The sequence below is a fragment of the Colletotrichum karsti genome (assembly GCF_011947395.1).
Source record: "Colletotrichum karsti strain CkLH20 chromosome Unknown Scaffold25, whole genome shotgun sequence".
NCBI lineage: Eukaryota > Fungi > Ascomycota > Sordariomycetes > Glomerellales > Glomerellaceae > Colletotrichum > Colletotrichum karsti.
In genome coordinates, this window is record NW_024065925.1 from 1 (window position 1) to 27457 (window position 27457).

Here is a 27457-nt window from a genome sequence, read left to right on the forward strand (position 1 = left end):
TAAGCTTATTATAACATAGATACTAACCCTTCTATCTTCCCTTCTTTCTACTTAATATTCTTATTATATAACCTATATCTACTTATAACTAGAATCTCCTCTCTTTACCACTCTCTCTTAATTATTACACCACAGCTTATACGTTACCCGGCATAATCGGCTGCTCTCTATACCGCCCCATCGAATCCGCTCACCAAGCCATACATACCATCCCTTTACATCCTCTAATACGCCCCCTCGGCCGGCCTGCCCGTCTGCTTTGCCTAAGCTTATTAAAACCTCCTCTACTCGCTGTGCCCTACACCGTATAAGCCCTACGGCGTATAGCTCTATAAGCCCTCTACTATACTGGCACTGTACTCCCTCCCGGGCCCTGAACCGGCCCCCATCTTCCGCCTCTGCCTCCCACCGCTCGCATACCTCCTGTGGTAGTCCGCAGTAAAAGCATGCCGAGAAGTCCTCCAACCGCCTCAGATGGAACATCTCGTGCGTCGTCTGCTCTATGCCATAATGGACCATCTCCCACTCGCCACCGCTCTCACGCTCCGGGCACCCCTCGAACTCGTGCTCTGCCTCCCTACCGCCCCGTCCGAGACAAAGCACGCACCGTCTGTGGCTCTGCTGTAAAAGACGTAAGAAGCCCTCGACCTCTCCCGCCTCCGTCATCTGCTGCCTCTCGAGCTGCCACCGCTGGATGATATTGCCCCTCTGTGCTGCTTCGAATGCTGCTGCTCCTGTCGCCTCTGACCCCGCCTCTGAGCCCGACCTCTCCGTCTCTGCCTCCAACCCTAACCCTGACGCTAAACAGACATCACACGTCTCCTCGTCCGCCTCGCAGCTGAACCGGTCCGTCCGCCCGTCCATCACCCGGTCGAGCACCACCCGGCGACACTCCTTGCCGTGGAGAAACGCCGAGCAAGCCGTCTCCCGCTGCCCTTCTCCCTGCACGACCACGACCGACCGGCTGCTGAGCCCGTCCCGCCCGCCACGCCCGCTCTCCTGTACGAATCTGCGTAGCTCCCGCGGCATGTCCGCATGCACCACAAGCCGCACGTCCAGTATATCGATCCCGAGACCAAGTGCGTTAGTTGCCACCACAATACCCCCGTCCGCTCCATCTCCTCTCCGCCATATCTCAAGTCATTCGGCTTTGCCCTACGCCGTATCGACGTCGCTATAAAACACTGGACACGCCAGCATCATCCCTAGCCGTTCTACTCGTCCAATAGAAGTTATATACACAATTACCTTCCCTCTCGCTTTTCCATCTAACCACTCTCTAATCACCTTACATACTTCTTCCTCAATTACGTCTGCCTCTTCTAGCCACCCTACTCCCTTGCTTATAACCGCCCAGACCTCATACGTGATGTTCTTCCATGTAGACACTGCACGAAACATCCGAACCCTGACCCTGTTGATGCCCATAAGCCCAAAGAACGCCGCCTCATCCGCCAGTACTAACGTCGCCATCAGACAGACCAGCTACACCCCAAACTCGCCAACCGCCGCCCCAAGCTCTCTCAGCTGCAGCCGGAACGTCCACGTTCCCTCCAGCACCACGTAACACTCATCCATAACGACCCTATCTAGCGCCTACCTCGCTTCCAGCCGCGCCACAAAGTCTTGGAAACCCTTACTTATAGCGGATTTGGGCGTCATAAATACCACCAACGCCGCCTAGTTGTTCTTATGGCTCTGCCACACGTGCGACGGGATCCCCGCCCGGGTGCACCTCGCGGCCATGTCCGTACGTAGCGCCACAAGCGGCGTCACCACCACCGTCACCCCATCCGGCGAGCAGTACGCCGGGAGCATGAACGACAAGCTTTTGCCCCCGCCCGTGCCCATGACCTGGACGATGGGGCTGTGGCCGTCGACGATAGCCCGGAGTACCTGCTCCTAGTTGCCGCGGAACTCGGCTCCGTTATCTCCCATCATCTATCTGAGCTGCCCAGCCATATTGACAAGCCGCAGCTTTTCAAACCGTCTCAGCCGTGCCTAGAGCCATAAGTTATCATGCGGCTCCGCCTTCCGCTTCATCGTTACCACTGCCAAGTCCTCTACCCCAAAGCCCAGAAACCAATGCCACTGCCGGCTGACCTTGCGGAACCTCTGCCGCTTGGCCGCAAGCCCCGAGCCGAACTGCATCAGCTCGCGCGCGTATACCATTCCCGCCAGCCGCGTCCCGTGCCCAGCCTATAAGTCCCATATATTGTCCTCAACCTCGTCATCCTCATCGTTAGCTGCCTAGCTCTCTTCAGCTTGCTTCCCAAACGCTTCGTTTAAGTACCTATTAGCAATACCAATAGCAATATGCCGCCATATACTGACGTTAACTCAGTTTCCCAACACCCTAGTGCTATGCCGTTGCATAATCCGCCGTGCCCGGTCCGTCGTCCATACCTGCTCTTCCTTCCACGTCCACTCGCCCATCTCGCCATCCTCGTCTTCCTCTCCGTCATCGTTATCGTCCCCTCCACCACGGGACCTCGAGATGGCCCCTTGCACCGTCTCATCCGCCCATAAGAACGCGCTATACCGGCCGGCCTCCCGACTGATCCCCTGCACCTCCTGCCAGAACGGGAGTATAAGCCATAGATACCACACTAGCAGCTCGCCCACCTCTCTTGGTAGATACCAGTGGATTACCTTAGCCTAGCCCATCGTCCGGTACCCTTTGTGGTACGCCGTCACGAAGCATATCATCTTATTATGGGCGAAAATATTGCACACCCCGCCGTTAGCCGTGTTCACCGTCCATAGCCCCCCAATCTCCATCGCCCGCCCAGGCTGTCCTCCCAGCGTGTGCAACAACATCCATAGACGCTCCCTGAACTGCTCAGCCGTGTGGCTGTAGTCCCGCACCGCTCGCTCGTCGAGCCTTGCCGCTGCCGACTCCAAGTCGAGCCCCCACCGTCGCCGTGTCTCCGCCAACTCCGTTAACTAGCGGAAGACCCACCCATCTCCCTTCCATACCCATTCGTTACGGTCGTCCAAGAGAAATAAGTACCCAACCTTGGTCTCACTGTGATCGTCCTCAATGGACGACCACGGGATGGCCGGAAGATGGCCTCTTTCAAGACCGTCTGGCTGCTGCAGCATCGCCAGCTCGTCCAGCAGTTCCCTGCCTTCCCTGGCGAGCTCGTGCAGCGCGTCCGACAGTTGGCCCATAGTGAATCGCACACGGCGGAACGAGACCCAGTCGCCTACCCAGTCGATGACGCCTGCTGCTGGCGTGTTATACTGGATATACATCCCGTACGTCCACGTGTCAAAAATCCAATCCATTAGTATTAGCTCCGCATCTTTATCGCCTAACGTCCGCGTCATAAACCGCCACACCTTAGACCATACATACTGGAATAAGCTTATGGCCTTTTCTGCAGCCTCATCCTTCCCCATCTCCTCCTCCAGTCCTAATATCTCATCGCGCCGCTCCACAACGGCCTAGGATACAACGAGCATCCTTGCCACCTTAATAACGGCTGAGTACTTCATTATGTAGTCTATGATCTAGATCCAACTTCCATCCTCTACAATGCCCATTACAGCTAGAGCGCTAATAAGCGCGTTCTCATACTGGCCTCCCTTGAGCTGGTGGTCTAGCATGCTGACGAGCATGTCTAAGCCGGCGCGCTCCAGTTCGTCCTCTTATAACGGCGTCGTTATGGCTGTTCGTGCTGTCTGCTCGAAGCTGTCCCATAGCTCGCCCTGCTTAGTCGTAAGCTCATACAGCGGTCTCTTGTCGTCGTCCATCTCCTGCGTTCAGTGCCAGATACACAGCAAGACCCGCCACACGTCCTTGTACCTCGCCCATGTGTCGTCCTCCATACGGTTGTCGAACGGCCTCACCAGCTTCACGTGGGCTTCTTTACGCTACGCCTCAAAGAGTACAGCGTGTCCAACCCTGTTCGGGCTCGACACGGCCCGTGCCGTATCCAGCACCATGTCGATGGCCTTCCACATGGCCCCTAGCACCTCCTCGTCCTCCTGAATTAGGCCTGCTGTTGCTCGCAGCTGACCTATATCGAGTCCTCATAGATGGTCTGCCCAGCCGACACAGTGCAGCCATAGGTTGGGTTCAAGCCGTTCGGATATTACCCAGATAAGCTCCTCATGGCTAGTCTTTACACGCTGCTTTTGGGCTCCCCGGAGCTAATCAATACGGCTAGCGGCCCATTGAGCTGCCGTCTATTCGGGTAATACATCCACAGCTAGTAGTCCTCGCCCAACCTCAAACCAGCGGCTGCCTATTCGGGATGGGAAGAACCGCTAGCAGAGAACGCCTATCGTCCACAGTACCTCCCAAAGCTGCTCTATCTTTTATTTTATATTGCCACCTTTTACCCAGTCATTCTTCCAGCTATGCTCCTTCCGGCAGTGCTCTTGGATTCTCCGGACTTACCGGCAGACATAGTGGCAGCTATGGCACCAAATGCCATCCGTCTGTGGCTTAGCTAGATGCTCAATTGGAGTAGATGCTGGGCTTAGGAACTAGATCTATAACAGCTCAACCTAGCTGCAAGTAACTCCTAGGAGATTTAAGATAGTGCTAATGATTTAAGCCCGCTCCTAGGCTATAATAGCTAGGTATCAAGTCTACAAATAGGTTGCTACTTCATTAGCAACAACAGCAAACTTATATATTATATATATATAAAGAGAATACTAGGTATTAAAAGTAAATAGCTCCATCTTCTAGGTAGAAGAGGGCTATAGGGATAAGGGAGGAAAGTGAGTAAATAGAAAGAAGCAATAATATAACATAATATTAAAAGGAATATCTAATTAGCTAAGCCGTGAGGTCAATACGTCTATCTACTGATTAGCTATTTCTACGCTCAGACCAGCCTCACAAGAACTAGGTATAAAAACAATTATAAGTAGATAATACTGAAATGAGGTAGTATAGAGAAGATAAATAGATATCTAAATTAGCCTAACTCTCAGCTTTTATTACATACTGGTTTAACTGATTTTACTATAGAAAACCTCAACGGACTCTACCCCCTATTATTTCAATAGACTCTACCCCATATCTTCATTAACTCCACTTTTTTTAATGTGTGGTTTTCAATAGACTCTACTAGAGTCCGTCGTGGAAGGTATGTTAGGGTTAAATACTACCTAATTATAGCTCTATCCTAAGTCCAACTAATTCTGCTCCAACGCCCGGACCACCTTCCGCCATTTGTATGGCCAATTTTACTAGAATCGCCTGCAAATAATACCTAGGGTAGTAACTTCTTTCTTAAGTTTATAAGTGCATTAGGCCTATTCCTAAAGTTCCTTTAGAGCAGTAGCGTTCTTATTAAATAGGTTTTATATTTCTTAAAAGTCGTTCTTAGTTTTCTAAAGCTCTTACTTAAGTTTATTATTATTATTATTACTCTTAATATTATCTCTATCCTTTATCTTCTAATCTCTGAGTTCTTAGGCTAGGCTCTGGGGAGCTTGTCTGCTAGAGGCTGTAGAGGAGGATCTAGGGGTAGGGGATTTAATAGAGGCGCAAGAGGACATCTTATCTATACTATTTAGTAGTATTAAAGGTTAACTTACTAAATAGGAGTAATTAAAGTATTATAGTTAGCTAATCTAATAGTAAGGTCTACTAATAGAAGCTAAGGGATAATACTAATAAATAGTATTATATTATTATAAGGTTATTAGTATAGTTCTAAATAGATTAGAGTCTTAAGGGTTATAGTGATTAGTTATAAGCCTAATAAGATATTTATAGTATAAGATATACTAAAAGTATCTAAGGGATGAATATAAAGTTGATTGCTAAAGAGCTATAGAAGTCTGTTCTTAAGCTGGGCTTAAGTCTATCCTATATATAAGTCCCAAGCCATTCCTCTGTACTTCTACCTTGGAGTCGTAGGAGTTGACTACTAACTCTATTGACTTTGTATTGATTGGTGTGCTTGAGAGTCGCTAGAGTTGACCACCGACTCTATTGACTCTCATCTTATTGGCTGAGGTTACGTGACTTGTTCTATAGTTCTTCCGTTCTGAGGTGAGTCCTTTCTGTTCCCGTGATCCTGTATATAAATGTGACGTTCCAGCCGCCCAGTTGTCCTTGTGGGGCTTTTTCTCTGCTAAGCATGCCTAATGGGTCGTAACAGGGGTATATCTCTATTTTACACCTAGGGGCATATAGATGCTTTTATACCTAGGGGTATATCTTATTTTACACCTTAGGGTAGATCTCTCTTTTATACCTAGGGGTATATCTCTATTTTATACCTAGGGGCATATCTCATTTTATACCTAAAGGTATATTCCTATTTTATACCTAGGGGTAAATAGATACTTCTATACCTAGAGGTATATTCCTATTTTATACCTAGGGGTAGATCTCTCTTTATACTTAGGGGTATATCTCTATTTTACACCTAGGGGTATATCTCGTTTTATACCTAGGGGTATATCACTATTTTACACCTAGGGGCATATCTCTATTCTATACCTAGGGGTAGATCTCTCTTTACACCCAGGGGCAAATAGATGCTTCTGCACCTAGGGGCAGATCTCTCTTTTACACCTAGGGGTATATCTCTATTCTACACCTAGGGGCAAATAGATGCTTTTATACCTAGGGGTATATCTCTATTCTATACCTAGGGGCAGATCTCTCTTTTATACCTAGGGGCATATCTCTGTTCTATACTTAGGGGCAAATAGATGCTTTTATACCTAGGGGCAAATAGATGCTTCTATACCTAGGGGTATATCTCTCTTTTATACCTAGGGGCAAATAGATGCTTCTATACCTAGGGGCAGATCTCTCTTTTATACCTAGGGGTATATTCCTGTTTTGCACCTAGGGGTATATCTCTCTTTACACCTAGGGGCAGATCTCTGTTTTATACCTAGGGGCATATTCCTATTTTACACCTAGGGGTAGATCTCTCTTTATACCTAGGGGTATATCTCTATTTTGCACCTAGGGGCAAATAGATACTTCTACACCTAGGGGTATATCTCTCTTTTACACCTAGGGGCAAATAGATACTTTTACACTTAGGGGTAGATCTCTCTTTTACACCTAGGGGTATATCTCTATTTTACACCTAGGGGTATATAGATGCTTTTACACCTAGGGGCAGATCTCTATTCTATACCTAGGTATAAATAGAATATTTTATACCTAGGGATATACTTTTAATATAGTTAGTTATTTATAGCTTAGTTATTAATTATATATTATAACTTTATTTTATCCTTATACTCTCTCTTCTACTACTACTACTACTACTACTACTACTACTACTACTCCTACTCCCTCCTCCTCACTCACTCCTCTTCCTCTTCGCCTTCCGGCCCTGGCCCCGCCCGCCCCTGGGCCTCGCCCTAACCCGACCGCGCCGGGGCCGTGGGCGGCTTCTACTAAGGCACATAGGGCCGTCACAATCTGAGACGCTTCCAGTACCTCATTCGTACAGAGAGTTCCATTCTATTACAAATGCGGACAGGATTTATTAGCCTCAACGGATTCCTACGCCCCCAAAAGGTACATTATATACGCTCCTACTTTTCCTTTAGTCTTCTATCGTCTCTACTCGTCTAGCACGCCTCTACGCCTCATAACCTCAGTCAAACGGAACGTTTAGCTATAGGAGTAATCACAGATCTCATGCGGACGTTCCACAGTCCTCTCCACGAGCACCCTTATTTTTCACTTACTTCCCCTTCCGACTTCGCTACGCCTTAAGCTATCCCAGGTCATAGTCCCTTATTATATCCCTACCAGCCGGTCTTTTCCAACGTACCGTCTAGCCTCGCAGCCCGCCCTCATTCTGCTCGCTAAGTACTTAACTTATAGGAGCCAATCTCAACATCTTATCGATTCCTTCCGCTTTCTAGTGTCCCTACGTGCCTCTACCATTATCAATTCTCTCTAAACCCAACCATAACTTACTCCCCTAACATTGCTCTCCCCACAGCTTACCAATAAAGCCCTATATCCTTGCGGTCGGAGTAGACATACAGTCGAGCATCTCCTATTTAGTTATTCCATCCTAGATAATAAAAAAAAAAGCCTCCCTTTCACTCCGTGGGAGCTCCGCCAGCTCGACCACCGCCATCGTCTCTTAGACCGTCGGCAGCGCATTCTTTACCGCCTGCTCGACTACTGCCCTACAGAAATTTCGAAACGGGCCATTCGCTATTTCGGATTCTCTCAATTTAGGTGGACAAACCAACACATAACGTAATTAGGTAGTCCAGCCCTCAAACCCTCGTGTGTCCCGCAGACTGATAGAATCCCTAGTCATTTAGGTCTTCTTATAACTCTACAAGCTTGAAGTTTTCATCCATTTAGTCACAGTAGATAGTGGCTGCTGCTAAGCTTTCATCTCTTTTTGGCGTGGAAAGCTTCCTCGCCCCTTAGGCTCAAAAGGTTACTAGTAATAATGTAACCACTGCGTAAACCAACTATCCGCTTCCCATCCCATTATGTAATATTTATGATGAAGATATAACACCGCACTATCTTACGCTCAGTTTGGGTTTTGCTGATCTCCACGCACCAATTCAATATGCTTCTAGAAATGCCAAGTGCTACAATTAACTTAATGCTGCATATTGCTGCCGTAATGTGACATACCCTGTGTATGTGAGGATTTATTAAAGCAAGTAAGAAGCTTTCTAGTTTGTTAGCCTCGGCGTGTGAAAACCTTCTTTACCTCTGTGGCTTAAGTTTGCGACCTTTTTAGGTGAAAGCCGAAGTACCTAAGGTTACTTTGTCCCGCATATCTTATTTATGGCTATTGCCCGCTGTAGACTCATACGGCGAAAACTCAAATCAAGCAGAAGCAGTAGACTCATACGGCGAAGACTTGAATTGAGCAGTTACTCTGTCCCGTCCTCCCGTCCCCGACACCGCATGTGGATTTGGTTGATGCGACTGTGCCACTTCCATTTACATACCTACATGAAGACCCGACCGCCCACTTTCTTCTGCAACACACAACGAAAGATTTCCCCTCTGGCGAACAAGATCCGACACGATGACTTCTTTCTCACCTTTCCTTTCCCTTCCCCGCGAAATCCGGGACAAGATTTACGAGCATTACGTTACAGTTCCAGGGGGGTACAAATGCGACCCAAGCCAATTTGCTGCAAACGTCCTAGCGCGCAAACGAGACAGGCTCGGCCACTTCAGCCTCGCCGGCATCTTGAAAGACGCGGACGGTCAAGCCATCGACCTAAACATGTTATATACATGTCGCCTCGTTGCTTCAGAGATGCACGGTGTTGCCCTGCGCATCAATACGATATCCTTCTCAACCGTCACTTCTGACCGGCTTCGCAGCCTAGCGTTAGAGCATCAATTGACGTTAGGACATGTCAAATCCATGCGGCGAGAGCTGACCTACTACGTCGTGCAGATTATGTCAGAAAAGTCTTTGAACGAACTCAAGCTCAAGTATCCACCATTCGTTCCGATCTTGGAGAAAATGAGAGCGGAAGGAGAATATGACATTGATATGATGTGGAAGGGCCCGTATGGAGAGGCCAATTCGCTGTGGTGGAGCTTCTGCAAAGATGTGCTCGAGCTGGGCCTGCCTCCAGATGTTGGCCATGAAGCTGTCTGTCGATATCATTCGGACTACACCCGCAGGTGGTACGAGGAGCTTACCCTTGACGATTACATCTCCTGTTTTGCTGACGTACTTGATTGTCAGCTCACAGACTGGTCTATCCCAACCGAAGATATCATCACGACTGTCGGCAGAGACCATATGGATCAAATCGAACAATCTCGGGGGATGAGAGACCGAGTAAAGTATCGCTTTTCAGCTGCGGCGGCAGCCATATTCTTTCTGAACAACCTCGATATTGGGCTCCGCACAACACTACGCAGGATTGTGTTGAATGAAGACGGCGAGGCTATTGGATATCCCCAAAGTCATGCAATGGGCTTGATACCTTTCTGCCAGCAAAATCCTCGTCTTTTTGTGGAGCGTCGTGTTGACCTCTGGAGGAACGCTCTTCAATGGGAAAAGTTCTGGTCGACGACTGGGTCCCAAAAATACAAGTATCAGGACACGCACCGAACAACTTGGCAAATAAGTTCTTCCCAGATTACTCAGGTCTTTAACAACTGGATCATAGAAGGCTTGGCCCTTGCGGCCGCAGGTATGCCTGCAAAGTCATTCCGCTTGGTGCTCGATGGCCAGCCACTACCTCATTTGGTCACGGAAATGTTTCAGTCTGTTGTCCAGCGGGACGTCGCCCGACAACTCGCCTGGGAAGAATCAGTGAAGCGAGGTATTATCTCCGCGCCGCCACTGTTCGACTCAGAGGTCAAGGAGAGTCTAGCAGACGGACATGTTATTCCCTGGAACCACTTCAAACATCTTCCTCGGGCTATAAGAGATATTGCCGAGAACAGATCGGTCGTCCGATGCAATTTCGACGTTGGAGAACCATGGGACGTGGAAATGATGGTACATGATAACAAAAACTGGACAGTTACCCAGTGGAGGAAGGAAATGGGAAATGGCCATGAACCGGAAACATGGGAAACGGAGGCTCCTCTGCCACCGTGGAGATCTGTCTTGGAGGAAAATCTTGTCCCCATACCTGATGTGCTGGATATGGGCGTCGGTGCTTTTCTTGATAGTCTCACTGATTCCTGAGGCTGGTCATACTTGGCATCGTTTGTGTAAGGCCAACAAGAAATAAGGGAATCTGCTTGGCTGTGTATGAAAAGTTGGACAAGCTGGAGTCTATCTCTAAATGAAGCTACCGTGTGTTTTGCTTGTCCAAAAATGCGGATTTAGAGACTAGTCTATCAAAAGCCACTGGAATTTATTCTTCCCGGAAATCTAAATCCAGACCACCAAGACCAGATATTCAGTTACATTGGCTAATGTTGTTCCAATTTCTGCTACAAGGCAATTGCAGCCCCTTTCTCGGCAAGCTTGACCGCAGCCTCGTTACCTTCAGTGCCGGCGTGACCCTTGCACCATTGGAAACATGTTTTGACTGTACGCTGGCGAATGAAGTCGAGAATATCTCTGAACAAGTCCTGATGATAAACCGGTCGCCCAGCCGCTCTCATCCCATTCTTTATATCGTTCCGTGACGGCTGAGAGCACATACTGGCTGTCCGTCCAGGTGAACATAGCTTAGTCCTTAGGCACGCTCTGCAATGCGCGCAAAACGGCAGTGGCCCCTGCACTTTGGTTCGTCTTATAGTAGTTGCTTGCTCCTTGTACCGATTCTGCGAGTGTTCTGGCTTTTGGTTAGCGTTGTCATCGTATGATACTCTTCTCTTAAACTCCCAAGGCAAGCTTGATTCCCACGGCGCAGAAGAAAAAGTAGAGACCAAGGCTCAGAATATGGCAGCATTACCTCTCATCGTTGGGTCCAAAGTATACTCCCAAGCCTGCTATCCGAAAATCCGGTTCCCCTTTGTCGGGGTGTTTATTTACTAAACTGCTGCTATTGGTATACACCTCAATCATACCGTCCGGCAAAGGGTGAGATCTTGCACGTCTGTTGTCGACCATTTTATTCACTGTGTTCAAACTCTTGCCCATGAAGTCCAAATAACTCGCATCATCGTTGACATTGCCTATGTCGTTATCTCCAGACTGTTCCGCATCGGGGAGAGGGGGAGCGTTAGGAGCCACTCCAGTCCGTTCCTTGACATAATCCTCTGCATCTTGGCGAGTGGCGACAGACTAAGTGTACCACTCCCGGTGTGACTGCTTTTTTATTATATCAAAGTCAGCAACCATGCCCGTGAAATTGCTGCCTACGATACCGCGGTATTGAGTTGTTCTGAAGCCCTTGCCAGTCGCGTCTCTTACAAGGGCTTGTCAACCACAAATGCATGCGCTTCCTCAGAATAAGTGAACATGTCGTCTGTGCAGTTCACAAAAACGTGAACTGGTGCTGCCCGGCGACGGGTGGTCACAAATGGGAAGGGGGGGGGATGACACCCACGGTGAGCTCCACGATATCCAGCTGTCTGAGCCCGGCAATGGAACCAGTCTGAGTTAAAACTTAGGCATGGCCTCTCCGAACGCCGTACCAGAGCGGCTTGTTCACGTCTATCTGCACTTCGGCTGCAGCTTTGATGCCGCCGGTCATAGTATTGGTCGATGATGTGAGAAATCCCAACTCCGGGTTTATAGTGGAGCGGGGGCCGGCCATCAGGCACGCAAAGGCCCACTCACGTCGGACCAATCCATCCCCACCCGGCCCAATCCCGGCCTGCTAACATTTAAGAGTATCAATAATTTTCCGTCGACAGGCTAGTAATAAGGCTGCTTTCTGCAATTTCCACCTCTCTTCTTTGTCGTTTTCCAGCTGTCGTTGGCCAACCCCCGGCTTGTCGTCAGGTGTACCTTGAAGGCCAATCGCTTCGGGCTTTTTCGATCCGGGATCGGTCTTGGCTACTTGCCAAGCGGTCCATCTCCGCCGACAACGTCGCAATGCCGAATGGCGCGCTTACCTGGCCATAGGACGGGATGAGAGTCTCCGGGATAGCTAATTACTCCGTGGCGCGCTTGGGCACGATCAAGCCTCGCAATTTGCACACACACATGTTCGACAGAGGTAGGAGGTAGATAGAAGCTGCGCAAGAGGATCGCAACTGACTTATAAAGCCCCGGCCAAACCGTAGATTCTTTCCGCTTTTGTTTCCAGATGTCAGGCGATAACCCGTTTCCCTTGTCTTTGCTCCCCTCCTCCGGAACGCCAGCCAGCGCAGTAAACCGCCACGGAGAGAATCCAATCACCAGCCCAGTCCGCAACTTTGTCACGAAGACCCTGGAACGGTGAACGCAGAACACAAGATGTCACCCATGTGGAAAGGAATCCTCAATGGCTTGATTGCTATTGCGTCGCTGGTTCCGGCTGTTAGCGGCCAGTATCCTAACCCGGGCGTCGTCTCGGGCAACATCAATGTCCATGACCCTACTGTCGTCAAAACCCCGAGCGGCACTTATCTCATGGCCCACACGGGAACCAACGTTGCTCTCAAAACCTCTACCGACCGCACCGTGTGGCGTGACGCTGGCGCCGCTTTTCCTAACGGCGCCTCATGGACAACTCCTTACACCAATGGGGACACCAATCTCTGGGCACCAGATATCTCATATCGCAATGGAAAGTACTTCATGTACTACTCAGCATCTACTTTTGGGTCACAGAAGTCGGCAATCTTCCTTGCCACAAGCTCCACCGGTGCGTCGGGATCGTGGACCAACCAAGGGTTGGTTATTGAGTCCTCAAGCTCAGTTGACTACAACGCCATCGACCCCAACCTTATTGTAGACGCGCAAGGCAACTGGTGGCTCTCATTTGGCTCCTTTTGGACAGGAATCAAAATGATTTCACTGAACTCCAGCACCGGCAAGCGGTCAGGCACCAACCTGGTGTCTCTTGCTCGTCGTACCGTGGCAGATGGTGCTATCGAAGCACCTTACATCACTCGTCGTGGCAATTACTACTATTTGTGGGTGTCGTTCGACAGGTGCTGCAATGGCGCCGCTAGCACCTATCGTATTATGGTTGGTCGTTCCACTAGTGTGACGGGCCCCTTTGTGGACCGGAACGGGGTGAACATGATGTCTGGTGGCGGGACTGAAGTGATGGCTACCCACGGCTCCATTTATGGACCCGGCCATCCATCAGTGTTCACGGATTCAGATGCTGATGTTCTTGTTTACCATTACTACAACAGCAACAACGCCGCTCTGTTGGGAATCAATCTCATTCGTTACGATTCGGACTGGCCGGTTATTTATTGATCGAGGTCTCTTTGGAACACAGACGTAGCTTGTATCATAGGGGTCGTTCTCAGAGTCATATAATAAGCTTTAAGCTCAATCATGATATAACACTCACGAGGATGAATCACACCTTTAAGCTTGCATCTTGAATAAGTTACTTAGCGCTTGTGCTTGTGGTTCAACCAGACAATACCGATCAGAAAAGGCTGTCGTGACATCCTGTGCATAGCTTGAGACCCCCACACGCAGCCACTTTCCTCACGACACCCGGTGTTACTTACCACTGGAAAACGCACCTACTGCCAGAGTCTTCACTTGTCTTCATTTGACTCCTCGTGCAATACTGTCAATGTGAGGCTGCGTCTTTCCCAGCTGCTCCGTCTGCGCGGTGACAGTCCAAAGAAGTGAGAATACATTTCTTGCTTTAACAATCAGCGAAACCATGGGTGTAAGAAATGGGGTCTTTTTTTGGTATTCTGGAATCTATCGTTGAAGTGCGGGCTCAATCTCTGCTCCAAGTGAGCGTTGGCGCGACCCTGCCAACATAATTGGCATCGGAGATGTATTGAATCCACCCCAATTGAAGCGGCCGAGGTAGGCCATTCCTTCTGTTTTCCTGCTGAAATTGGTGAGGCCTCTGTAGCGGCCCCTGCACTCAGTCCAGTATCAGTGCAGAAGGAATGGGTGGTAACATTTCATGCAGTATCCTAGCAGGTTGTGAGTTGAGTCGTTTTCAAAGGCCTTGACACGCATCCAGACGAAGCCATCACGATCGAGGTGGCCTAAATGTGAGAACCATGCAGTTTGTTGTTTTCAGTTCTTTTATGTCCTGCCGGGTGTTATCGATTATGTAGGTCTGCCAATTCTAGCATCTTGATGCGCAGAAGACCCTCAGCGACTCAGGCTTATCGTACGTTGCGTTCGTGGCTTTCCCAGATCGTGTGCAGTTTGAGGGACAATAATTTATTTTGTTACTTGCAATTATCGACATTCCGGCGCCTTCAACCCTCATTGGCAGCCACGATTTGTGCCACATAGTGTAGGCAAGTGTGCAATCCCTGATCCTGACTGCGCTTGCCTCCACCTATGGGAGATATTGCTGGTATTTAACAACCTGAGTGGAATGTCGTTCATAAAGAACATTGTCCGAATAGACATAGCATGGCGTCAATGTGACGTATCAGTCAGGGTGTCGTAGTTCGGCAATGAAGGATTCAGTCATTGATGAAAATAATATGCCGTTTGGAATGGGTTGCGTGCAAACAACAGGCGTATAAACAAGAGTCTCTGCAGCTGCAGATGATGGCTACTTTGAGCCTGGTCTTGATGGATTTGGGTGGTAGAAAAAAGGTTGTTGATTGAGTTTTAGAATGATGCCGGGTACCGGGTTCATCCATAAAAAAGAAGGTCGGCTCGTGTTCAAAGGTGCGCACATGCCAGTGAAGCTACAGCACAATTTGCCTGTTCTAGGCAGAATGAAAGCTAGCACTGGAAGGAAGTGGGTGCCTCTTAAGAAAGGACTAGTTCTACGTTCCGTCTTACTTGATATACTAGCAGGAGCCACCCTCGTTGACCCTCGTTGACCCTCGTTGACCCTCGTTGACCCTCGTTGACCCTCGTTGACCCTCGGTGTTACTCAGCCTCAGCGATCACGCCGGGGCTTCAACATTCTCGAGAAACACAAGCAGGCACGGCTCGCACACAGACATCTCTTTGTGCTTAAGAGAGTTCGCCTGATACATATATCATGGAGGGTCGCTACCACCAGTCGCGTTCCATGATCTGTATAAGCAGGAACTCAAACCTAAGACGCAGGTATCATCGCGGGCAGAGTTGAGCTTGGCCCATTGGGTCCAGCGGCTTGACGGCTATGTTTCATACCTGTAAATCTGGATTGAGAAGAGGTTTACCTTCGGGCTGATCAAGATTATCCATGTATAAAAAGACAGGTCAGCCCACTTCATGAGTGTACCATATCTCTCAATGGATTCCTCAATACGAATGTCACCACGGCAATTCCATACGGCGAGCAAATTACACATTTCCGACGTTCACATGAACCATGGCAAGAAACACCATTCCTCACGCCCGAGAGAATGCCGCGAACACCTTCAAATTTCCAGAATTACATGACGATGTGTTTCGAGCGGTTCGAGACGATGTCCCATCCGCGTGGTTCAACCGAAATGGCTCCAAGCATAACGCGGTGAACGAGTATTCCACCAACGTCATGGGGCGATTCACCTGCGTGAACATGTCCTGCTCCAACAAAACCTGGGGTAGCAAGATGGTGGCTGTTCTCATCAGGGGTTTCAAAAACAACGGTTACGATGCGATCGTGTTTAACCAACGCTGCATTTCATGCAGGAAACTTGGCACCTTCATCCTAGATGAAGATTCTTATGCCGAACGAGTGGCGTATCGACTAAAGAAATGGGCGGGAGTCAATGTTGAGCTACCCTTCTACAACTCTAAGGATGGTCCACCCCACGAGAGCGATCTTTGTGAAGGCTGCAAACGAGGATTTTGCAAGCGGCGTAGTTCAAACACCTATCGTTCATAGATTGAGATAAACTTTAAAGTTTGAAGTTCGAGGTTAATTATACTAGTGACTTGAGTTTCTAATGGAACTCATTACGATATGCGGGAGGCCTACTAGCATTATGAGGATCATTATATTGCCTGGTTATGTAGTTCCATAGGCAGAGTATTGATTGGATGTTTGGGGAGTTAAGAGCGAAGAACAACGCCTGTTTTATAGGTGGAAGTTTAATGCGTCCTGAAGAGCCATCGCTTGGCCTTTGAGGGTTTAGTGAGTGGGAAGACGACGTGGGTGGCATCCATTACAGCGGTGTCAAGTGGCACTTTAGGAATGTTCCGATTCCGATTGTTATCAGTGTTCCGATCACTGATAACGGGTTCCAAGTCAATCTATTGGTGGGATCAAGGCGCAGAGATAAAGTTGCATTTACTGAGGGCTGTACAATCATAGACATAGGCCCGGCACCTCCTACATTCAGCCTTTAGGGTGGATGCATTCCTGCTGATGGTCTTCTATGTGTTGCTTTGGGCCTCTCCTATTTAAGGAAACTAGCAGAAAATGAGCTTTTGCAAAGTGATTCTGCGTGGCTCTCTCTAATAAGAAGTAGTTGAAGAGCCTGAGACATTTGGCCTCATAATAATCTATAGGCTGCACGCGCACCTGGTTTATAGATTACATTACGTCTTGATCTGGCAATCAGATTTCAGCTAAGTTACTGAAGAACCCTTTTCTCTAAAATTTAGTTATCGTTGTAAAAGTAAATCTCGGATTTTCTAAGTATCTTCTCTTCAAATATCTACGGTGGCTTCTTAAAACCCTCCCATCTCTCAAAACCATTAGTATGAATCCCTAGAGAGTCCAGCATTCTACCAACAGTTTGATCAATAACCTCCTTGAGGCTCGTAGGTCTCGTGTAGAAAGCGGGTACGGGTGGAAATATGGTGGCTCCAGCTCGTCGAAGAAACAACATGTTATCGAGGTGAATGTCGTTCAATGGTGTTTCGCGTACTGCGAGTGTGAGTCGCCGTCCTTCTTTGAGCGTAACATCGGCAGCGCGGGCTATAAGGTCATCACCAAACCCTGCCCGAATAGCTGCTAATGTTTTCATGCTACATGGAACTATGATCATACCATCATGTTGGAACGAACCGGAGGCAACAGGGCTGGAAACATCGCGTGCGGTGTAGTTGACAGTTGCAAGTTGTCGAATTTCCATCTCCGTGAGAGGAGTCTCGTACTTGAGCGTCGCAAGAGCCCACTTGCTCAAAATCAAGTGGGTTTCAACTTCAAGTCCGCGTAGAACCTCAAGCAACCGGACTGCGAAAACAACACCGGTAGCACCGGTAATTCCGACAACCAACCGCCTCGGTCGATGTGGCATGCGACGAACTAAGTGTTGGGTGGCCGGTTTCCGTGGGGATGTGGAACTGCCTTGACTGTTGCTGAATGACGTCGGAGACAAATTCGATATCGTTGGCTTTCGTTTTCGTATTGTTTGCGACACGTCTTGCTCTTTCATTCTTTTGAGTGTGGTGTGTATACGTCCCGCTTTCAAAAAAAGTAGCGGCCGTGGAAGAATTCGTCGCATAGCTTCTGTTGAATGTTTTGATGCCGGATACTTGGATGCTGAAGTCCGTAAGCAGAGATTGATAGTTACGGCTGATGCTTGTGACGATTCGGCAAGCTGGCAAAACTTTTGATTATCCACTCAAGCCTCGTTTGAAGTATTGGTGGTGTCAAATTATATGACCGGACATAGGTTCTGGATTTATTTATTTGACTTCATTCAGGTCAACCCAATTGAACAACGCGGATCATTGATATCTGACGCGTAGTGGAAAGCTCCCATCTGCAGTAGATCGCCAATTCCGTTCCGCATGACGGAATAACACAGGAACGACTTAGGAATGATCCGGAAACGGAATGCAGCCGCTTGGCACACAATGCATGCACTGCTTAATTTGAACTTTTGCCGTAAGCTCCATATTGAAAAGATGCTTCCATCTATGATCACAGCGGATGCTGAATGTTTGTGTGAACTCACTCAACATTGAACCTTCAGAATCTTTCAAATCCTCGGCTTCTTTAGGCACTGCATCAGCTCGACGTCAGTTTTGATGTTCATTACGGCTGCGACGACAATGGGGAAATTATTTCCGCCGTGGATTCCAACGATACGCCGGGGCATTCGATTTCGGCATACAACAGCCAGAAGTCCAGAGCGAAACAGCATCGGCCACATCCAGCCCGATGATTTCGAAGCCCAACTGGACTTCAGAAAGTTCCTAGACGTCCTTCGCCGTGATGGCGACATTGCAGAGATCAACGTTGAGGTAGATCCGCACCTAGAGGTTGGGGCAATCATCCGCAGGGTCAGCGAAACCTGTGGCAAGGCACCGCTCTTTAACAACGTCAAAGGCTGTCGAGATGGGCTCTGGCGTATATTTGGCAACCCAGCCAGCTTACGGTCAAAAGAGGGTGAAAAGTTTGGCCGTATTGCAAGGAACATCGGGTTACCACCAACTGCCAGCTGGAGAGATATTTCGCACCGCTTTCTTTCATGGAAGAAATCTACTCCCTTGCCACCCAGGATTCTCCAGAGCGGGCCTTGCAAGGAAAACAAGATTTTTGGCAATGAAATCAACTTGGAAACCCTACCAGCTCCGTACCTTCACGGCGGTGATGGCGGCAAGTACTTGCAAACCTATGGTATTCACGTTCTGCAGACTCCAGATAAGACATGGACAAACTGGTCAATTTTCCGAGGCATGGTACACGACAAAAACCATTTGGTATGTCTTGTTGGTACGGGACAACATAACTCAATCATACGCGACAAATGGCTTGAAAAGGGACGGACAGAAATGCCTTGGGCCTTGGCTTTAGGAGTTCCCCCTGTGGCTAGCATCGTCGCATCAATGCCTGTTCCGGAAGGTGTGTCAGAGAGCGAGTACGTTGGGGCTGTGACGGGCAGGCAGCTTGACATGGTCAAATGCGAGTTGAGCGACTTGTTAGTTCCTGCCAGTTCCGAGATCATCTTGGAAGGATCTATGTCATTCGTGGACAAGGGATTTGAGGGCCCTTTTGGCGATTATCTCGCAGCAGTCTTCGACAACGAGAAGCAATTGGGGCCATTGTTTCGTGTGAATGCGATCACCCACAGGGACCATGCCATCCTGCCAGTCTCGTGTCCAGGATATATCGTGGATGAGTCTGTGAGTCAATCCTTCCTGCAATACTCTTAAAGCTGTGTACGGTTCGATAACTGGTTCGATGAAGCATACTACGGCACAACTAGCGGCGCCAGAACTTCTTCTACTTTGCCAGCAAAACGGATTGCCAATAAAAGAAGCCTTTGCTCCAGTTGAAACGTTGGCAACTTGGTGTGCGCTGCAGGTTGATACTCATAAACTCCGCGAGATGAAAACAACATCGCAAGAATTCTGCACAAGACTTGGGCAAGTTGCGTTCAACGATAAGAGCTGCATGCTTATCAACCGCATCTTACTAGTGGGAGACGACATTGATGCATACGACTGGAACAGGATTATCTGGGTCTTCAGCACACGTTGTAGACCTGGGCATGATGAGTACATCTTCGAAGATGTTCGGTCTCATCCGTTGACCCCGTACATGTCCCAAGTCAAAGACGCACCTCGCCGTGGGGGAAAAGTCGTCTCAGACTGCTTACTAGCATCTGAGTACCACACACCTCGGAATTTCACTCATGTTGACTTTGAACATTCCTATCCTGATCACGTCAAGAGAAAGGTGCTGGCCAGGTGGAATTCAATGGGCTTAGGCAAGCAGTAGATCCGACTGAGACGCCCAGAAATCAAGATCATGTTTAGACTCAACATTGGTTAATGTACTTGAGCATAACTCAATTACAAGATTGCACGATCAAACTCTTTCATACCGATCGCGAGTGGATGTACGTAGAGTTGCTTACTTCTTTTATGCTTCTTATGAAACTATTATTCGACTCTCAGTACAGGGTGATGAGCGAGCCTCGCCCAAAAGAAAAAAAGAAAAAGACAAAAACAGTATCGCAATGGTCGGGAAAGCTGCCACATGACAGCGTTTCTCATTGCTCGCTCGAGTGATCAGCAAGACCACAACAGTCAGAAGGTTTTTTTTCGCCTAAAACCCTAATAAGTAAACCCCATTGACTAATAATACTGAATTATGTAGTAGTCTTGAGACTTCGATCGAACCGCTGCAAAGTAGGCAGTGGCTAACATTGCTAACTGTATGACTATACATCTTCAGCATGATACGGGGGAAACACCCGGATCCAATGATGTAATGGTGAATCTTGTGTGTTTAGCTAAGTAAGCATTACCAATACACGTCTGTCCCGAACCACAAAAATGGATAACTCTAGTGTCTGAAAATCCGATATAGCGAGGGAGAGCTTCAAGCTCGCCATACCTCCCCCCTCCTGAATTTCCACCTGGATCCAGGGCCTTGTCCCAAAGATCAAACGGGGCTGTATTCCGCAACAGGTCCAGAACCTATTGAAGCACGGCAGAACGGACAGTTGCGCTCTTGTGCCTTTTCAATGGCTTCCCAGCACGATCCACAAGTGACATGCCCTGTGAAAGGGTTAGTCGAATGCATAGAATCATCGGACGTTAATAATCGGTGACTTGTGGGCGCCTACCGCAGTTGAAAACGTTCAGAGTATTGTTGTCCTCGAAGCATACCGGACAAGTATCTTTGGCAGCAAAATAGCAAAGCACTGTTTCTTGGTTGATTCCACAGCACATTGCCGAGGTTTCGAAACACAATCTGCATGCCCTCTGTCGAAAGGTATAATTGATTAGTAAAGGCATTGTATAGACTTTTATGCCAGCTTCAAACCCGAAATCGAAAGGGGGAACTTACGTGCTTGCACTCAAGGAAGAGTCTCGTCTTGTCCTCGGCCTCGTCGCAGTTGCAGTTTTTCACCTGTTGTTTGGCCCTTAATTGACTGACAAGCCAGAAACCCAGCCTAACATGTGCGTCCAAACCCTCAGAAGCATGATTCTGTGATGTGGAGGTATCCATCAAAGGCTGGTTTTCAAGGGCGGTTAGGGAATCTGCGACAGCCAGGAGTGCCTTGAAGTGGACATTGTCTTCTGCAAGTGAAGCTGGAGCGGCGGCTAGAAGTCCCATTGAAATTGCGCTGTGCGATGGCGGGCTAGCAACATCTTGTCTGGGCAAGATTCTTGAGTGTTGCGTTGGCTGAACTGGGTTATCTTGGTTAAGTGGCAGACCTAAACTGGGCGTTGAGCTGCTAGTAGGAATCCGGCTGATGGTAATGGAGTGATCTCGGAAGGATGAAGCCTGACTAAGAGGGGGCAGTGAATTGGGAACAGAAGTATAGTTGGTTGACGGTGTGTTGCTGAGGGTCGATACTGCGTTTAGACAGGACGTGCTGCTTCCGCCCGATGGGCCACTTGAGTGGTGAGAAATATTTGGAAAGGACGTGCTGTCTTGGCTTAGAGGCCGTCGTCTGAGGAAGAAAGGGCTGAGCAGCGGAGGTGAAAATTGGCGACGAGGTGGCGGGCTGGTAGGAAAATTGGCTGAGGCTGAGGGCAAAAGCCTAGGTAGTTCTGGACGTGAAGACTTTCCAGCGGTAGCATTGATAGAGCTTCGAGGGTGTTCCGCATCGTTGGCCCAAGCCCGAAAGGGAGGTGGGCTGCTGGGGTGTCGGAAATCAGGCGATACATCTTGCGAATTCTCGGAATTCGAGCGCTCGAAAGTGCGACTTTCCAACGAGGCGAGACTGGAATTGCTCGTCGAATCGGTACGGCATAGTTGTAGGGCAGCTCGGTTCATCGAAAGGTCCTGATAAGAGGTATTGGCGTCTCTTTCCTGTAACAACTGTCTTCCTGTCGACGTACGCCTGTCCCTGTGTGGAGTCGATGGCTGTTGTGGGAGCTCTGAAGTCGATAAATCGACAAACATTTGCCTTTCTCGTACAGCAGGACTCTGCGATGTTTGTTGAGTGTTAGACTGACGTGCAGCTGTGGATGTGGGTAAAATAGGCTCAGCGTAACGCCGGCGTGGAGAGAAGATCGGTTCGTCTTCCGCGGGAAATGTTTCTCGCCGACGCTTCCCCAAGCGCGCAGCTAAAGGAGAGTCTGAAGCCATTCGGAAAATCGAGGGACTCTGGCGTAAGGGGGTATGCAATTTCAATTGACCGGCACCGAGTTTGAGATAGCTGGTAAAGGATTGCTGGCTGCTGGGAGGTCCCAAGAGATGTAGTTGAAACGGGAACGTTCCGTGCAACGATTCCGAGCGATTTGTTTACGTGCAGTGCCTGGTCCCTTACCTACCTAATGAACAGGAAGGTGAAGCTGGGAGTAGAACCCGGTGCCTACCTGATTTCTTTTTGGTCCCCACGTAAAGTAGGTACCCCGAGGATAGAATCGGCGAAGTAGGTAGGTACTCGGAAGCGTGACTTCTGGCTCTTTTCTGCTTCGAGATATCTTGCACCCTAAGGCAAGTGCGACCGTTCTAGAAACACCAGATTTCAACAGAAATTCATCTGTTTAGAATGGAAAGACGGCTGCTTTTGAGAATCTAACTTGGCTCCAAACCAAGGGCTTTACTTTTCCGTTGCACCTCGGGAATCGTGAATATAATCAATTGAATCTTTCTTCTACATCGCAGAATTCCGGAATATCTAAGCACGATGGCTTTGGCTGTTGCATCATTACGTCTAAGACCATAGATGATCTGAACCTTCCGCGCGAGATGGACGCATATGGCCGATTGTTCAGGTGAGTGCTCCGTATCATGAGATTGTCCCGCCCCATCAAGTGCTGAACGACGCCAATGAATTCGCCGACTTCACGATTTCTGCCCGGCTCGGCAGTACTGTCGTTTAAGTGTACTGGCCCAATACCCCTCAGATATGTGGCGTTGTTCAACATTCGATGTGATGGTAGTGCTAAAAATGGAAGCCCGACAGTCCCCGCTTTCCCGGGCTCCGCTTCTCCGCTTCCCCGCTTCCCCGCATACTCTTCCGCCTGCTAGCCCGGCTCGTCATAAGTCTCGGAGCTAAGAAAACAATGGACCGAGTTCGTCAGCCGGTGGCATATAAGTCGGTCCGAAATGCAATGAGGACCAGCATTTGCGAAATAGACCATCTGGGTCACTCAAAGTAAGAATTGGTCACAAGGGACCACTCGGGCTGATGATCTAGCGAACGATCTTGTTTGTGGCTGCCAACGCTTGCCACGAAACGACCTCGGAGCTTCATTACAAGGCGCACGTCGGATGATTGATGCAGCGAACTGCGATTGTTCTAACCTCGTAATAATGGTTAAATCTAAGAGTACAGCGGCGAAAACGCCCATATTTTGAAGCAGAGTTCACGATTGTTTTGTTTGTGACACTTCTTGTTAAGTGTTGAGCGTTGTTGCTTGCTTCACAATGAGACTCCTCCTCAGTTTCGTTATCTCTTCTCTTCTCCTACCAACAGCAGTTTCTGCCATGGAGGAAAGTTCAGTTCAAGTTGTTCGACTCAGCGTCGATGGTCGTTTTGACGAGCCCTTGGGCCTCGGCAACCCCCTTCCTACACTTGCCTGGACACTTTCTCAAAGAAGTGGCTGCAGTGATCTCGTCTGCCCTGGGGACCGACAGACCGCGTACAATATTCAAGCCGCCGCTACTGTTGCCGATCTCGATGCGATGAAGTTGATCTGGGACTCTGGAAAGGTCGCCGCCAACCAGCAGCATGCACGTTTTGGAAAACGTCTTGGGTCCAGAGAATCAGTTGCCTGGAGACTGCGGGTTTGGGATGCCCTCGGAAACCCCTCGAGCTGGTCGAAACCCTCGACGTGGACCACAGGTTTGCTCAGCAAGGAGGATTGGGGTGAAGCCCGCTGGATTGACTATCCCGATCGCACCAACAGTCAACCATTACCCCTCTTCCTCAGGGAATTTACCATTCCTAGTGATAAGGAAGTGGTCGACGCTCGTTTTTATCTATCGGGAGTTGGACTTCACCACGCCACCGTGAACGGAGAGCAAGTCACAGATGAGGTCCTGGCCCCGGGCTACTCCAACTACCAGCTGTCGAGCGAATATCGCACCTATGACATCAAGACTATCCTACGCGCTGGACTCAATTCCATCGCCGTCCGCCTGGGCAATGGCCCAGCTTATATACGTTCGGATGTCACGAATCCGGCTGTTGGGCGCAATGCCCCTTACGCATGGTGGCAGAGCCAACTCAAGGGCAGCAGCACCCTCGATCAGAGCGTGCAAGCTGGAGCTACCTCGGTGCAACTCAATAACGTCACTGGATACCATTTGGGCGGCACCATCAACATCGATACGGCGGCGGGCGGCGACAATCTTGAGTCGCGCACCATTGCCAGTATCGACAACAAGACTTTGAGCATAACCTTCGATCCTAGTTTACTTCATTCTCATGAAGCTGGTTCGAAGGTAACTGGTTCCGGAAACAACATCGCTGCCAGAGATCCCTCGGCCGGTGCTGCTGTTACCCCCCGCCTAATCGGCCGCTTAGAGATCACCTACGCAGGCGGAAGCAACGATACCATCGTTACCGACCGATCGTGGCGCACAGCACTTGGTCCTCTTGTCCTTGATGCGTGGTATTCTGGCTCCGACTACGATGCTCGTCGTGAGCAGCCGGGATGGGATCTTCCCGGCGCCAGCCTTAACATGACGGGCTGGATTTCAGCTGGGATTGCTCCGCCTCCGAACCTCGCCACAAAGCTAGTGGCTCGAGCTGCTGAGTACGTCAAAATACAAGAACGCATCACGCCTGTATCGGTCACCAACCCTGCTCTTGGAATCTGGGTTTTCGACTTTGGTCAGAATTTTGCCGGATGGGCCCAGATCAATCTGCCTGAGCTTCCTGCCGGTGTAGTTGTTAAGGTATCGCCCGCTGAGTCTCTCAACGCCAACGGCACTATTGAACAGTCATCGCTGGGCCCCGGAACCCGTGGGACCGACTTGTTCTATACTTACACAACGGCGGGGCGCGCTGGCGGAGAAACTTGGCATCCTGAGTTCAACTACTTCGGCATGCAATGGGTTCAAGTCACTGGACTCCCCGACAGCTTTGAGCCACAACCAGACTTGATTACTGGCATTCGCTTGCAGACAGATGTCCCGGTCAGCGGAACCTTCAGTTCTTCCAACAGCCGCATCAACAGGATTCATAAGATGTCTCGGTATTCGTTCGCAAGCAACCTACTGTCAGTGTTTACTGACTGCCCTGGAAGAGAGAAGCTGTCGTATCCTGCCGACTATACCATGCCCATGGGAGCTATCTACCGCAATTTTCACGTTGACGCCCTTTTGCGAACCAGCATGCATCACTTGGTGGAAGGTCAATCTGTTGCAAATACACCAATGTATGGTAACGTCGCTCTCAAAACACCTGTCTATGACTGGGGGTATACCGGTCGTTTCGGTGACGAGATCAACTGGGGTAATGCGATCGTTCTTGTACCATCTTTTCTCTACGATCTCTACGGTGACACGACCATCATGGCCGAGTACTACGACCAGATGACCGACTTTATCGACTACATACAACGCGAAAAGGCCGACGGCTACATCGTCGACGCAGCTCTGGCTGACTGGGTAGCAGACGATGCCTCGACCTCTGGTCGCATCACTGGTACATGGGGCTACTATCTTACTACTCGAGCAATGGCCCGGATAGCCAACCTCACAGGACATGAAGCCGATTCAAGTCGTTATACGACATTAGCAGAGAATATCCATGCTGCATTCAACGCTGCTTTCTGGAATGACGCCAGTGGCCGGTACACAAATACTGGTAATAACGGGACTAGTAATGCTACCCAAGCTACACAAGCACTTGCATTAGATGCTGGCCTCGTTCCAGAGGACCGCCGTCAGCAGGTTCTTGACGCTCTTGTGGAGCTCATATGCTCCTACCCATTAAGCACAGATCGGAATCCTCATTTAAGCGGTGGTCACTTGGGTTTGGGACCTATTATAAGAGTACTTTCCGCCAGCGGCCGTGACGATGTTCTCTGGGAATCTCTACAAGAGAACGATAAGCCCAGTTATGGCTTCTTCCTAGCTTCGACGACGGCCAACCCAGATGGCTTCACTACGGTCGGCGAAAACTGGGACCGCTCCTCGTCCAAAAATCACATGATTCTAGCACAAATCGATGAATGGTTCTATGCTGGAATAGCGGGTATCCGTCCCAATGCACTCAACACAGTCAGCTCCACGTGGGAGAATCATCTTGTGTTCCAGCCAAAACCGATTGGTGATCTGGTCGCCGCTACCGGGACCTTTGAAACGCGTTGGGGGAAGGCACGCAGCGAATGGAACAAGACGGCTGATGGCCATTTCACATTGGAGGTCACGGTTCCATGCAACACCCAAGCTGAGGTTCGTTTACCAGCAGCGGGTGATTTACAGGCCTCGGTCCGTGCCAGGTGGGATGGAAATGCCAATGGTTACGCATATTTCACCGTTCCCGCGGGGAAGCACAGCTTCAACACTACATTCAGAACACAGTTCCTCGTTGATATTGAATGAAGAAAAGCTCCGCATGCAGATAGCCGTCTCTTAGTTTGACAGAAAAAACAATACTTTTATTTTATGCTTGAGGCGAAGAACTTCTTCATCCCTTGCTCAAAAGCGAATGGCGGTGCCCACGGAGAGGCGTGCCGGACCTCTCAGAATCGAGTCTTCCTTGGCGTTCATCCGCACTCGTATCTATTCCGTGGTTTCCGTACTGTATCAAATACAAATCTGGGTGTGCTCGATGTCGTAGTTGTCAGAAAGCTTTCAGAGAGTGAGGAGCGAACACCGCCGGCGGAGATGGTCTAAGAACCATAACTGCAGTTGCATCTTAGCAGGTAGCAATGCGAGATAGAAGAAGAAGATTGCGGTAGATCACCGTTCCTCGTTTCTCTTGTCTGTTGACTCGGTAGCCGGCCGGTTGTTAGCTCGGTTGGGCGTTGCACTCGGCGAGTGACCGCTGCGGGTGGTCTTGGCGGCCGGTGGGTTTCGGTTCCTCCAAATCATGACGTTGGAGTAGTGTTGGACGCCGACCCTTTCCGATAGGCCGTAAACTCCAACATGATAACGAAGTTCTTTTGGAGTCAAGGCGGGGTAGCAGTGGAGCAGTTGT

The 27457-nt window shown here is 49.4% G+C and overlaps 2 protein-coding genes across 2 annotated transcripts; both read left to right on the plus strand.

Moving 5' to 3' along the window:
• Positions 1–12830: 12830 nt before the first annotated feature.
• On the plus strand, positions 12831–13778 carry CkaCkLH20_07716 (uncharacterized protein; the record flags this gene model as incomplete). The annotated part of the gene is made up of 1 exon (XM_038890432.1): positions 12831–13778. One exon carries the CDS (start codon positions 12831–12833, stop codon positions 13776–13778), a length of 948 nt encoding a protein of 315 aa, XP_038744040.1.
• Positions 13779–23790: 10012 nt separating this feature from the next.
• On the plus strand, positions 23791–26859 carry CkaCkLH20_07717 (putative alpha-l-rhamnosidase protein; the record flags this gene model as incomplete). Its single annotated transcript, XM_038890433.1, has 1 exon — positions 23791–26859. The coding sequence occupies one exon, from the start codon at positions 23791–23793 to the stop codon at positions 26857–26859; it is 3069 nt and encodes a 1022-aa protein (XP_038744041.1).
• Positions 26860–27457: the final 598 nt, after the last annotated feature.